This window comes from Neopelma chrysocephalum, unplaced genomic scaffold (genome assembly GCF_003984885.1).
Source record: "Neopelma chrysocephalum unplaced genomic scaffold, ASM398488v2 Primary Assembly neopelma1_75, whole genome shotgun sequence".
Taxonomy (NCBI): domain Eukaryota; kingdom Metazoa; phylum Chordata; class Aves; order Passeriformes; family Pipridae; genus Neopelma; species Neopelma chrysocephalum.
In genome coordinates, this window is record NW_020897736.1 from 4,287,867 (window position 1) to 4,300,759 (window position 12,893).

At 38.5% G+C, this 12,893-nt stretch overlaps 1 protein-coding gene across 3 annotated transcripts in view; it reads right to left on the bottom strand.

The window, feature by feature from the left end:
- FBN1 (fibrillin 1) overlaps window positions 1-12,893 on the bottom strand; it is a 147,916-nt gene that overhangs the window by 84,411 nt on the left and 50,612 nt on the right. For all 3 annotated transcript variants that reach the window (XR_003535056.1, XM_027688753.1, XM_027688754.1), the window contains exons 6-8: window positions 9,594-9,791; window positions 6,255-6,380; window positions 1,658-1,783 (exon numbers count right to left, since the gene is read on the bottom strand). Coding sequence is in view for 2 of the 3 variants with exons in the window: in XM_027688753.1 (XP_027544554.1) it covers window positions 1,658-1,783; window positions 6,255-6,380; window positions 9,594-9,791 (450 nt within the window). In the remaining variant the exon portion in view is untranslated. The remainder of the gene's footprint in view (window positions 1-1,657; window positions 1,784-6,254; window positions 6,381-9,593; window positions 9,792-12,893) is intronic.

Sequence of the window (12,893 nt, forward strand, 5' to 3'; positions counted from 1 at the left end):
CCCTTTGGATGTTTGGCCCCAGTGCTGCTCAGTTTGAGTCCCAGAAGGGATACATTTCTCAGAAGCACTTCCTCCTCTCAAACAGAACAGACACGTTCAGCTAACACTTTTCACTTAAGACAGGCATTTGGTAATTAAAACAAGATTACATGCTTTGCCCAACACTACTGAAGATTTGGGCTCTGTTCTCATGAATATGGCAAGTATGCAGCCTGCATATTAGACATGAATCCAAAATATCTGCAGATAATTAATAATGCTTCCCATTTAGCACGTTTTGCCTTAGACACAAAGCCAAAATGTTAATGATGGCTCATAGTCTGGCATATTATTTATCACATCTTGTCATCATTTAAGTCCTCAATTCTTTAGCTGAACTACTTCAGCCTACAAATACGGGGGGTAAAAAATGCTGGAAAAATGCAGGAATATGGGTGTGAATGCTGGGTAGTTCTGACTGAGTGGTGACTATAAAAAGCAAAAAGCAAATGCAAGTTGTGCATCTCTAGAAATTTTTTGTTACAGAAAAGCGAGTCTCCTTTATAAATATTAAGTGCAATCAATGATTTAATGATCCATAGTCATTTAGTAGTTATTAATCTGAAGCAATAAAAGCAAATCCCACTGACGTTTTAAGTGCAGAGTATGGAACAAATCCAGAAAAATGCTATTCTTGATGATGGAAGAAATACTGTTCATTACTTACAACCTGTAGAAATCTAATGGAATCATTCAAAATGAATCATAACCCAAACTGTTTCCAGATCTCTTGGGCAGGTTAATATAATTTGATACTGAACTCTGCACAGTTTGGGATTTTTTTCAATTTTTTTCCAAAATTATTTTCTACCAAAGGTACTAAATACAGGATGCTTTCTTGAACCCCAGTGCTGGCACTGCCTATGAGCTTTTAAGTAAGCAAGCTAAAACTGAGGAAATAAACCTTTAATTTGATTTTTGCCCAAAATTCAGCAGTGGCATTGAAAAAAGAAATTCCTGCACAAAAATGAGAAATAAATAACTTAACTGAATACTAGACCTGCCTGCCTCAGAGCAGGCTGCTTGCTTCCCAGAAGCAATAACTGCTAACACTGTTCTTTCATGGCTGTGGCATTGCATTAATTCACATAGTTCATTGGTGCCTGGTCTCACCAGTGTTGGAAGACAGGTTCAGCTCTGCCACAGTGAAAACCTGAGAGAACAGCCCTGCCAAATCATCAACATCATGAAACCACATACAAATGTCCCCAGTTTATCACACTACTTCCTTTAATGAAAAATACCTGTATTAGGATGGTAACTGTTGGAATGCAAATTTGCTTTTCTAAGTGATTGCTGAATATAACATGGACTACATCCAAGACAAACAGGAGAGCAACAATATCAAGGGGATGGGTTAAACAAGTTCTAAGGCAACAAATATGGCATAACAGAAAAACTGCAGTAAGAAAAATGAAAGGGAAGGTCACAGTGAAGGGGGAAAGAAAAAACATTCTGCAAATGGAAAACTCACTTCAGAATACATACACAGGCACATGATGTATTTCTGTGTAGACGGATTTCAAGATTGCAAGTTGAAATATGTTTCTGGCACACTTACTCATTTTAGATATTCAGGAATGTTTATAACACCTATTGCTTACAGGATTGTACTTACCTATGCATTTTAAGCCATCAGGAGCTGTATAAAACCCTGGAGGACACTTGCAGAAGTAACTGCTTACTGTGTTTGAACATTCTCCTCCATCACAGATTCCAGGAATGGTGCTGCATTCATCAATATCTTCAAGGCAAAAAAAGATGCAGGGGAAGGTTAACTAAATTAGTTCTGGCACAAGAATAGCTATTTTGTAATTAGTATTAATGATCAAATTCAGTGTGGTCTGAGACCCCTCCTAACTCATGCACTAAGGGCATAATCAGCAGTTTTGAATCAGCATCTTCTGTTAGGCATCTTAGAAATGAAACAGAACCAAAGAAAATCTTGTATCTGTAAATTGCTAAAAGCCAAAGAGTTTGTTTTACTGTTAAATAATGATGGGTGAAAATCTTAAACTGCAGAGGAGATTTACTAACTGTAAGTAAAGTGTAACCCCTTCAGTTTGAATTCTGCATACTAGAATTAAGAAAAGTCTATTGGGACCATAGAGTAAACTGTGCAATGACCATAGTGATCAGGATCTTAACGTTATCTCCAGCAGCACAACAGTCTCCTGGTACCATACTGAGGCACCAGTTCAATACAGACTCAAAGGGAAGTGCAGCACTTACTGAATGGCCCTTCCTTCTTGCTGCACTTGGTTTTTGTCTTGGAAATCCCTCACATAAAAGCATTGAGCAGCTAGGTATTGTTTAACTAATCTGACAGGATTATAGCTCAGAGCAGGATGACTGCAGGCAACAAAAATCACCTTTCCTAGCTTTCTCCACTAAGTCAAATTACACTCACAAGTTCTGAAGTTTCAAGAGGTTTCTAGACAGTACTGAAATATCTACTGCAGAAGTCAGGCAATGTCCATAATTCCCCTTATATTTTGTCAGTGATTTTAAAAAAAAATTTCCATATCATGATTGTCTTCACTAACAAATCTCAATCCATATACTAAATCATCATCACAGCTACAATGCAGAAAAAATTTCGAAGTGTGCAGGAAAAAACCCTAACAAATACCTTCCTACACCTCGTCATAGCTGCACACAGGAACAGAGGAAACTTGAAGGGTTTCTTCCACAGCTAGTTTATATTATCTACAGCTATGTGAACAACAACCTATGTCAGTCCCAATTGCTCCTTAATTACCACCAGTAGCCCGCCTGGGATGTGTAGTTACTTTCCCTTTGGTTTCTAGTCTTAAAAATGCAGCTGTATCTAATTAGCACTGCTCTCATCTTGTAGGGACCTGGAGTTCTGCTGAGCTTAAAAAACAGCTCGCTCTATTCCACAGTACCTACAAGAAGGGTCAGCAAAGCAGGGCAGAAAGGGAGATTATTCTCTGGAGTGATCCATGAAAACTGTCTGTCACAGCCATTAAAATCACCCAGTTGCTCTCCTGACAGAGAGCATCCAGCTAGAAATAATGGCATCACAGGACTACCCAACCTCTCTCCAGAGATCCAAGAACAGATAGACACATGGCTGTAATAATGATTTCACCAACCACAAAAATTTCTGAGATGAAATACTGCAACACCACCCAGCACACCAAGGCAAGGAGTGAATAATACCGTAGTCATCAAAAACGATTGAAGGAATTTAAATGTAACGCCTAAATTGGAATTTGGCCCCAACAGATGGAGGAACACCCAAAGTCCCACAGGACCATTAACGAGTGTTTTAGCAAGTAGACAGGATCTCTGCTCTACTTCTCCTGTGAAGACAGTATTACAAAAACTCAGTGATACAAAAACTAACATTTTCTGTCTCCTGGGTAAGGCACAGGATGCTCTAATACTTTTGTGGCTTCTTGCCTTTGCAGGAAAGTAGTAGAGGGCTGGGATGGCACACAGGTAACCAAACTCTGCAGACTGACCCATCCTAAGTGTGCAAGGCTTTGGGCCCCCTCTGCACACATTCTTGTCCAGCATTTTGCCAGCTGTCCTGATGTGGGTCACATTCCTCACTTGGGTGTGTGAGAGGGGTGTGACTTTTTGTTCAGTGCTACTTCCAGGGTGTTGCCAAAGCCTCAAGTCCGAGTGCCCTGGGAGCACTGCTAAGAGACTTCTGGCTTCTGCTCCAGGATTATACTCCACAGGAGTCCCAAAAGTCTCAGTGACAAAAAATGTGGAAATTGAATTTTGGTCTGAATAAAGCCCTTAATTAACAGAGAAAAATGCAGTCGTAAATGGATCAGATTCAAGCATTTTCTGACTCAAATTCACCAATGTTTATCTTAAAGTCAGTGTTGCCACTGTTTATATAGCATCCGACCTTTTTAAAAGCAAAATCATCACTCTTTATTTTAGGGTTGAGCTTAACCCAAACAGTATTTCACTATTTATACTAGTGTTGACATTCATATAAGCAACATTGCTGTTGTTAAGCATGCGAGTTTTATAAAGGTAAGTTTACTTGATGTACTCGCAGACTTAAATGTCATTCCAGGAAAAATTACCCCCCCCCCGGTCACCACAGAAAAAGTATTTACCTCAGAATTAATACAAATGGAAGAGGAATAGTTATATGAAGCAATGAAATAAGGTTTCCACCAGCTATGCTAATAAAGAGAACCTCAGCCAACACACCCCATTTCCCATCTTGTTCATCATCTCTCTGTACCTGACGATTGCTATCATGATCCCACTTTAATGGGGACCCCCTGAAAAAACAGCACTGGTAATTCAGCAGTACTAGTTGTACTAGATCAGTGACCAAGGACATGTTACAGCTGCAGGAAGTACTTCTTGCTGGATTGGAAGTTAAACCAAGCACACGACCAGATGTTATTTATTAAGTATAAGAATTAATTATAGTTAATTACTAGAAAACAAACGTCTTATATTGCTGTATAAAACTCAAAAGAAATTTAAAATACTGGAATGGATATTCTGCTGTTGCATGATCACGCTCTTAACGCTGAATCTCTATTGTATTTCGTGACACTGGCATAAAGGTGCTACTTTTAATTCTTTGAATTGTATTAATACCTACACAGCTTTAACTAAAATTGTTTGGTACCTACAAAATGAAGATGCACTAAAAGTAACTCTGTCTGCTGATGTTCAAAAATCTACAGGTATGAAGTTAAAGAAGGAAAAATTCATCCAATCTTTGCAGCCAGGCAGTCAATCCAAAGGGATTTCACAAATGGGGTGGGAAATTTGTGGCAGCATTTGGAAGCAAAGCAAGCCACACCAGGTTCTTGGGTCCAGTCCCTTTACTGTTACCAAGTATAAGCTCTGAAGTTGGTGGCTGTTTGGGGTTTTTTGTTCTTTTGTTGTTGGTTGGGTTTTTTCATGATTCAGCAATTGAAAAATACCACCAAAATGTTTATGTGATGCAGCCTGTGCACACTTACAGCTCTCAGTTTTTCAGGAACTAATACTTTACAAGGCACACGTTCATTCTTTCCTATTCACCACAGTCTTGGTACTTCATCCACAGAAGGAAACACTTGCAATGTTGTTCTACCCTAAATGTAGGTTACATTCTGCCAAAACCATTGGCAGATGATACATAAACCATGCTGTGTACAAACTCTTCTGAAATTGCTCTCCCTAACGTGCAAATAAATTATAAAGTTTTGCCTGAAATAGGGATTTTTCTTTTGAAAGAATAAGTCATAATTCCTCTGAAATCATTAAAAAATTTCGAGTGCTTCTTAAAAGGCACCTGATGCAAGAAAGGCTGGTGAATCTACACCTTACTCTTACAGTCAAAATCCTTTATGGTAATGAAAGTTAGCAATCCAAAATCACTAACCACTTATGAAACTTGTCTGCTCAATTTAATTTTTATCTAATGACTGAAAGTAGAATCAGTTGCAAGAGTTTAAACATGATATGGACTTCACTGTAAATATGAATCAATAATGTGCAACCGACACATTTTAGTGCTATGTCCCATAGGTATTCAAAGTTCTCTTAAAGCAAGGGAGACATCTATGCTTGATTATTATATCAGAAAGAAAAAAACACTATCAAATCACAGTCAAAAATTAGCAAGATTCCATAATCACACACTGTAAATTTCCACACTATTATCTAGCACCTGCTGTACTGTCAAATTAGGATGACCAATAAGTAAAGATAAAATGTTCGTCCTTCTGTGACATCTGCAGCTGTAAGGGTGAGTTTAGAGCACAGTCCTGCAGTCTTCACTCATCAGTGTCAGACTCTCACTTACATTAAATAAGTGAGATTAAATTAGCTGAGTAGGTAGGAATGTGTTGAACCTTCCAGTAATATACACTCTTTGGTTAAAAGATCCACAAAGAAACAGGTGCCTCAAGTATTTCTACAGCAATATATCAGTTGGAAAGTATTTTTAGTTTTAATGTTTAATGTTTTAATGTTTAATGTTAAGATGTACTTTTAAGTCTGTGAAATGTTACATTAAAAAAAGGCTGTAAAAAGCTGCAGGGCCAATATTTAAGATTAGGAGAAAGCATCACTATTTTTATTTTTGGTGAATAATGCTGTTTGCACACTCAAGGCAAAAGAGATTGAAAAGTTTGTTACAAACTGTTAAACAAAATCAGTCCCCAAAAGAAGACTCTCCCCTTTTACTTTCAGAAGAAAGTTCTAGAAGTTCTTACCGTCACATTTTTGTGTCACTTCATTAAACTTGTGTCCAGCTGGGCATTTGCACTCAAAAGATCCAACAGTATTAATGCAATTTCCCCCTTGACAGATCCCAGGGATGGCTTGGCATTCATCCACATCTATCATATAAAAAAGGAAAAAACATCCACTTTCATTTCTCAAGAACAGTCATAATAATTTGTCTACACAAAAATTAAAGTAAATATGCCTAAGTCCTTTCCTCACCCATCATAATATTATGATACTTGCTTGTGAAGACAGACACTAATTTTGTAGTTACTCTATGCGAAGTATGATTAAGTACAGTACTCTAAATATTTTCTGCAAGAAATCACATGGTTATTATTGTTACAGACATTAAATATCTAATTGCTATTGCTTTGTTTTTCTAAAACATCTGGGGAATGGTGTGCAGAGAACACAGCCAGCCAGAACTCAAGTTTCTTTGAAATGTCTGAAGCTGGGCACCCAAAATCACTTGCCCCTTCCAAAATCTTGGGACCTCCATCCAGTGCTTAGGCCACCAGTGCAGAGGAGTAGGGTGTGCATGGAAGGGGCCTCATGGAGAGCACAAGGGGCCTCATGCAGAGTCATTATTGATGGAAATTAATAACTCATCACTCCAGCAAGATCGGCACCAATGACCTTAGACTGCGGTTAGGATTTGGCTCAAGAAGTTTCATAGCTATAATTAATGTCTCAAGGGGAATTATTAATGACCTGCTTAGACATACATCAGTTTGGAGGGGTTTTTTCCCTTTTATTTTTCCCTCTTTGCTTTTGATTTTTTCACTGAAGAAAATGAAACAACAAAGATGGTATCACAGGCTAGGTAGTAGGCTCATGACAAATATTTTCAAGAGGCCCCAGTTTCTGGCCTCACAGCTATTTTAGCTGTGAGAAGTGTTGCCACAGCTTAATAACAGCTACAGAGAAGAGGCTAAAGGAGGAGGAGGAGTGGATTGCAATAGGAGACTCAGGAAGTCTGGCTCACAGTCCCCAGGGGCTGCCCCGTCTCTGCTGCTCAGGAGCTCCCTCAGGAGCACCAAGCACTTCACTCTCCAATCCAAATTCCTGTGCTTCCCCCAGCTCCCCAGGAGAACCAGCTGCTGCTGATAAAACCTGGTTGCTGGTTCTTGGGCTTCACACTGGGCTGGAGATGATGCCTTCAAATCTCCTTTTATAAATCCCAGAGAGCCAGCTGTAATGTGCCTTGCAGTCTGAAAAGCGAAGTATTACGTCCGTACAAAAGGCCAAGAGGCAATTTTCCTGGGAGTAGGAAGTTTCAGGAATGCCAAGGGGCATATCTGTACCACATGGTAAACTGTTATGTAAAGATCCCTGGGCAGACTGAGCCAGGTCAAGGGGTGCAGCAGCAGAGGCAGAGAAGAGCTGTGCCTGAGGGACTCGCTGTGCTGGGAGGCCACAGAACCAGCACAGCCTCAGCACTGCGACAGCCACATTGCTGCTGGGACTCAAGCTACACCAATATGCTGTGCTTTAATAACAGCAATCAGCCAGACTTCATGGCACTGTACTGACTTAAAAAAACCTCAAAAATTAAAAAAAAATAGAAGTCATACTTCTGAGTCACAATGTCTGTTTCAAAATCCCACCTTTTGGCTTTCATTTTTCTCCTTTGTATCTTTAAAAATCTCAGCTGTGATATTAATTTAACTTTCAGTCAAAGTCAGACTTTGAGCAGTGATATTCTATTTACTTTTGAAAATAAACGTGCCCTCCCCTCTGTTTTATTTTTTCTGACTTCTCCACACAATAATAAGGATTTCTTTTTCTCTTCAGAGAACCTGGATTTTGTTTAACCTGCTTTCCTTTATTTAGATTGAATACGGATGTGAAATCCCTGAAATGTCTCCAGTCTAAATGGAAGTTATCTGATTTCAAAAGGACTGGATTTAGTACAATTGCATGGAAAATAAAGCTAATATATGATCCCATAACAGATCTGTTGAAATTATGAACACAACACTTGAGAAAACTGGAAAATACAAGTCAAACATGCAGGGCCAAAACTGTGTTGGCACCACATGCAGATTAGCATCAATGTAGCTGCTTGCTAAGAAATGTGCAGTAAGCAGAAGTATCCTTATTCCAAACTGCACAAAACCCATTGGAGAGGTCACTACAGCTTTCCCATGACACAAACAAGAGGGATATAACTAGGCGCGGCATAAATTCAGGGGTGTGGGCCACATATTTATGTACATAAGTTTTCAAAAGTGTCCAGAACCTTGGTCCACAGATTTCTGCACAATTTAGTCCTGACCTTTACAGTGCAAGGGGGAAGAGAATCACTGAGGTCAAAATATGGGCAGATCATGCAGCACACACAACCATGTCCACCTCGAAGTTCATAATGTCTGTCTGCAGGCACCAACCAGGACTTGGCTTGTGACAGAAAGTATCTACATTTTTAATGCAATGGAATGCCTTGAAGTCCTTCATAGGAATTTCATGATTATACAAAATAACTCATAGATTTATAATCTTTATCTCCCCTATTTTCAAAAATATTGTAACTTATTAGAAAATGTTAGACAGATTGAAATAAACTGGTTCCAAAGATATGGTCCTGGGAATGTATAATCCACATCAGTTTAATACATAGTTGCCCCTGTTAACTTTCTCCTGTTTCTTGCCAGACATCCAGACAATAAAGGAATTTATACAGCTGGAAGTATTAGAATAAAAGCCAAAAGCAGTGTAAGGACTTTCTATGGTAAGGCATGCTCTGAAAGAAGTAAGCAACATCTGGGTGGATTTTACAATTTGAAACAAATGCAAATGCATTTCCAAAATTGTATAAAATGTATAATAGGGCATTTCAAATGGCACGACAGGCACTTTTCTCTAGGTCAAAGCAGTGTAGCTCTAGAGATAAGACACCTAAGATGAATTCAAAATCAACATCTTTTAGCCAAAAAATCCCACACCGGATAAATGGAGCAGCATTGCCACAGATTGATTTTTGCATGTTTTGAGTGCTTTCTGCAACAGAACAAATTCCTCCACAGAGTGATGGAGTGGTACATTCAGAAAAACATGATTACAGAACCAAGGGAAAGGGCTGCTGGCAGTGAGAAATTCATTAAGATGCTGGCTGCTCTCACATGACCTGAGTTACTAATGTACTCAGTTGAACAGCAGGCACTCACTGAATCATGAAGTAATGCATCTGACAGTGTTTTTCCATTCTTCACACATATAGCTGAGAATGGCTTAGGACAGGTTATTCACAGCAGTGTAACTCAATTAAGATTAATCCAGTAACAATTTCAGCAGCTTTGGGGGAGGCTTTGCTGGTAACTTACCTTGACAGGCCCCCGTTCGGATGTTTGGAATGAAGCCCCGGCGGCAGGGATGGGGCTGGGCAGGACACATTTCGCAGGGGTGGCCCCACGCCCTCCCAACGGTGGCACAGCAGAGGGTTTTTGTGCAGACTATTCCACTGAGCTGCCCCTGGCACATCTGGTTGGTCACCAAAGTGAAGCAAGGTCCGGTCCTGTAATCTGAGCCAAACACAGGAAACCGAATCAGCATCACAATAAAAATACACAACGAAACTCATAATAAAGCAAAACAACAGCACATCTAGGCAAGTCTTTTTCATACAAATTGCCCACTGACCCAACAATTTTACTTAGCAGTGTTCTGCAGAGGATTTTTTGTTTCTCTCATTCAAATCCACTGATAATATAAATTGTGACTATTTTACCAGGACTATTATAAACTTAAGATCCTGGAGGTCCCCTTTGCTGCTTGGTTTAATCGCTCATAATACTCTTTCAGGGGTCTTTTCATCAGTTGCTTTAAATATTCAGTGCATTAATTAAAAGAATACTGATAAAAGAGTTAGGATATGTTTATTTTCACAAGTGTTGTTCTCAAATGAGGCTCAAGGGAAGAGAACAGACTGCAGGAAGTTTTTTTGAGGACAATTTTCACTGTTACTCAGGCATAAGCTGCACCAGATACATGGGTAAGCTTTGACTACAGCTGAATGGAGGGCATGTGGAACACATCTGCTTGGATTTGTTTATGGTAGGACAGGTCACTTAGCCAACAGACAGAATTAAACTAAGATATTAATGAAATACTAGTAGGCTTTATTTTGTTCCATTCTCCGAGGGCAAAAAACAAACAGTGGTATTGCCAACTTCTGCTGTCTCCTGAACACCCGGGGTGCACACTCCAGTCAATTCTTCACAAGCAACCCTAAAATGCTTTTTTTGTTATGGTGCACCAGAACAGAGTCCAGCATCCTGTAAGCATAGCCAGCAAATTATGAACCTGATGTTTGTTTGTACTGAAGTAGTTACCAGGTCCCTCAGCCAAGGTCACTAAGTAATCCACACTGCCTTAGACTCATAACATTATAAATTCCTCCAATTTTCATGCCACTTCCAAACTTTGTTAAAAATAATATGTTTTCACTAAGCCATTGTTAGAAAGTGTGAAATAAGGCAGACATGAGAATGGATGCCTTTCCCATCTGCTCCATCTTCATGCCAATCTAGGGATGTTGTGTCCACATCCTATAATTCTGATAATTAATCAAGCCATTCTGATCTAATTAATAAAATAGCTTACAGAAGTCCTGTAAGCCACACAATAGTGCTGTATTGCTACTGTTGTCTTCATCAATTAAATATGATGATCTCAGAAAGGATATCAAGTTACTTTGAAGGACTTATACTAAATGACAATAAATAGCATTTCTTCTTCATTAATTATGTATTACTTCCTATAATTGCCATTCTATATTTTGTCTAACACTTCTATAATCACTCAGATAATCTCTTTTCCTTTTAAAATACTAGAACAACTATCTTCTTTCAGCCTCTATATTTCCAGATTTATGGAGAATTAACCTGCATGATGTGAGAACCAATTAGCTAGCTATTTTCAGGCTTCCTGGTTAGCTGGACTAGCTGTATAAAAATGTGTAAATGCAAATCCTGCTTATTACTTTCATCCTTAAAGGCTCTCAGATTACAAATATAAAATTCCTTTCCTATCCCCTCCAATCAGTACACCTACATTTACTGTACATTTCTCCCTCCCCTTCTCTAGCAATTCCATCAGCCTCATCATGAAATGGGTCAGAATGTCTGATAACATCTCTCTTGCCTTTGATTACTTAATTCCTTGTCATCATCATAACTTTCTTTGGCCTGGTATTTCTTAGTGGGTCCCTTCATTTCCCATATTAATTTTCTACACTACAGCTTCTATCAAGTTTTTCCCTATCTTAAAGCATTTTTGTAAGTGCTTTATTTTCCCAGGTCATCAGGTTTGTTTTGCTTTTGTCCAAACTGCCATTGCCTTCTTTCTCATTTCTCATTCTAGGCATGCAGCTTTGGAAGCATGTACTACAAAACCAAGTATTACCAACTTTATCTTATTCCTTCAACACAGAAATGAATACAAATAGGTCATGATCAATTATACCTGTCAATTAAAAAAATTAATTTCCCTGATCGATTCTTCATCCTTGACCAACATGACAATTCATATTTTACTCTGCGCAAAACTCCTCATAGTGTAACTTCTAATATTAAAACAACAGATGACAATTTCTTCAGAAACACCATAGTTTTGTGGTGGTGACAGGAAATCTCCAGTGCACCTCCTCAGAATGAAACCCCTCATTGTAGTTTGTCCCTCTGCCGTTTATATATAGACGGTTTGAAAAGGAGTCGTTTTGTTCTCTGTGGCAGCATCATACAGCACTGAATAACCCATCTTGTACTTTATGGTAGGATATGAATGGATCAGCATTTACAATTGTTTGCTTTCAAGCTATAAATGACTTAGCAGTGGCTAATATGTCTTAGAAATATGGTGAACCCCATGAAGTTAACTTCATAATCACGCAAATCTTGAAGTAGGTCAAATATGCACTCCAAGTGCATGAAGTAGGTCAAATATGCACTCAAAACCAAGCAAGTCCAGCTCCTATTTGTTACTATTCAAGTTCATAACACTAGAATGGAGAATTATAGACTCTTTTCACCTAATCTTTTGACTTGATAAATTTTATTCTTAATACTCAGTTTTCTGCTGAATACAGTTTTCCTTCTGTTTTCTCAAACTGTCACTTTTTCACAAGGAAGATTTTCTTTTGTGTTCTTACTGGAAAATTCTAAATGTCAGAAGATGCATAAGAAAAAGATCATTTGGATGTACACATCAACCTAAGGCCACAGAGAAATCCACATGTCAAATCCATTTTTTTAATAGAGAATAAATAGGCTGAGTAAATAGAGCTTTAAAATCAAAGCATTCTTAAAAGTGAGTTTAGGACTTTTTGCAAGATAAAGGTCTACAAGAAGGAAATGGGATTCTACTAACACGTCAATTGAAAGAGACTTGGGATATGAGCTTAAAACCCCAATCTTTATTTTGCAGCAACAAAGTTTCCTTAAACATTCATGTCATATGTGATTATTCAAACTACTTCAATAAGTAAAGCTGAAACACAAGGTACCAGTGATCAGTCAGGAGTTGAAAAGACAGAAAAAGGGAAAATATAGCCAGAAAAGCTATTACACAATTTGTTTGGGTTTTTTTTCCCAGAGGTAATTTCGTTTTAACTGAAGAATGTTGAG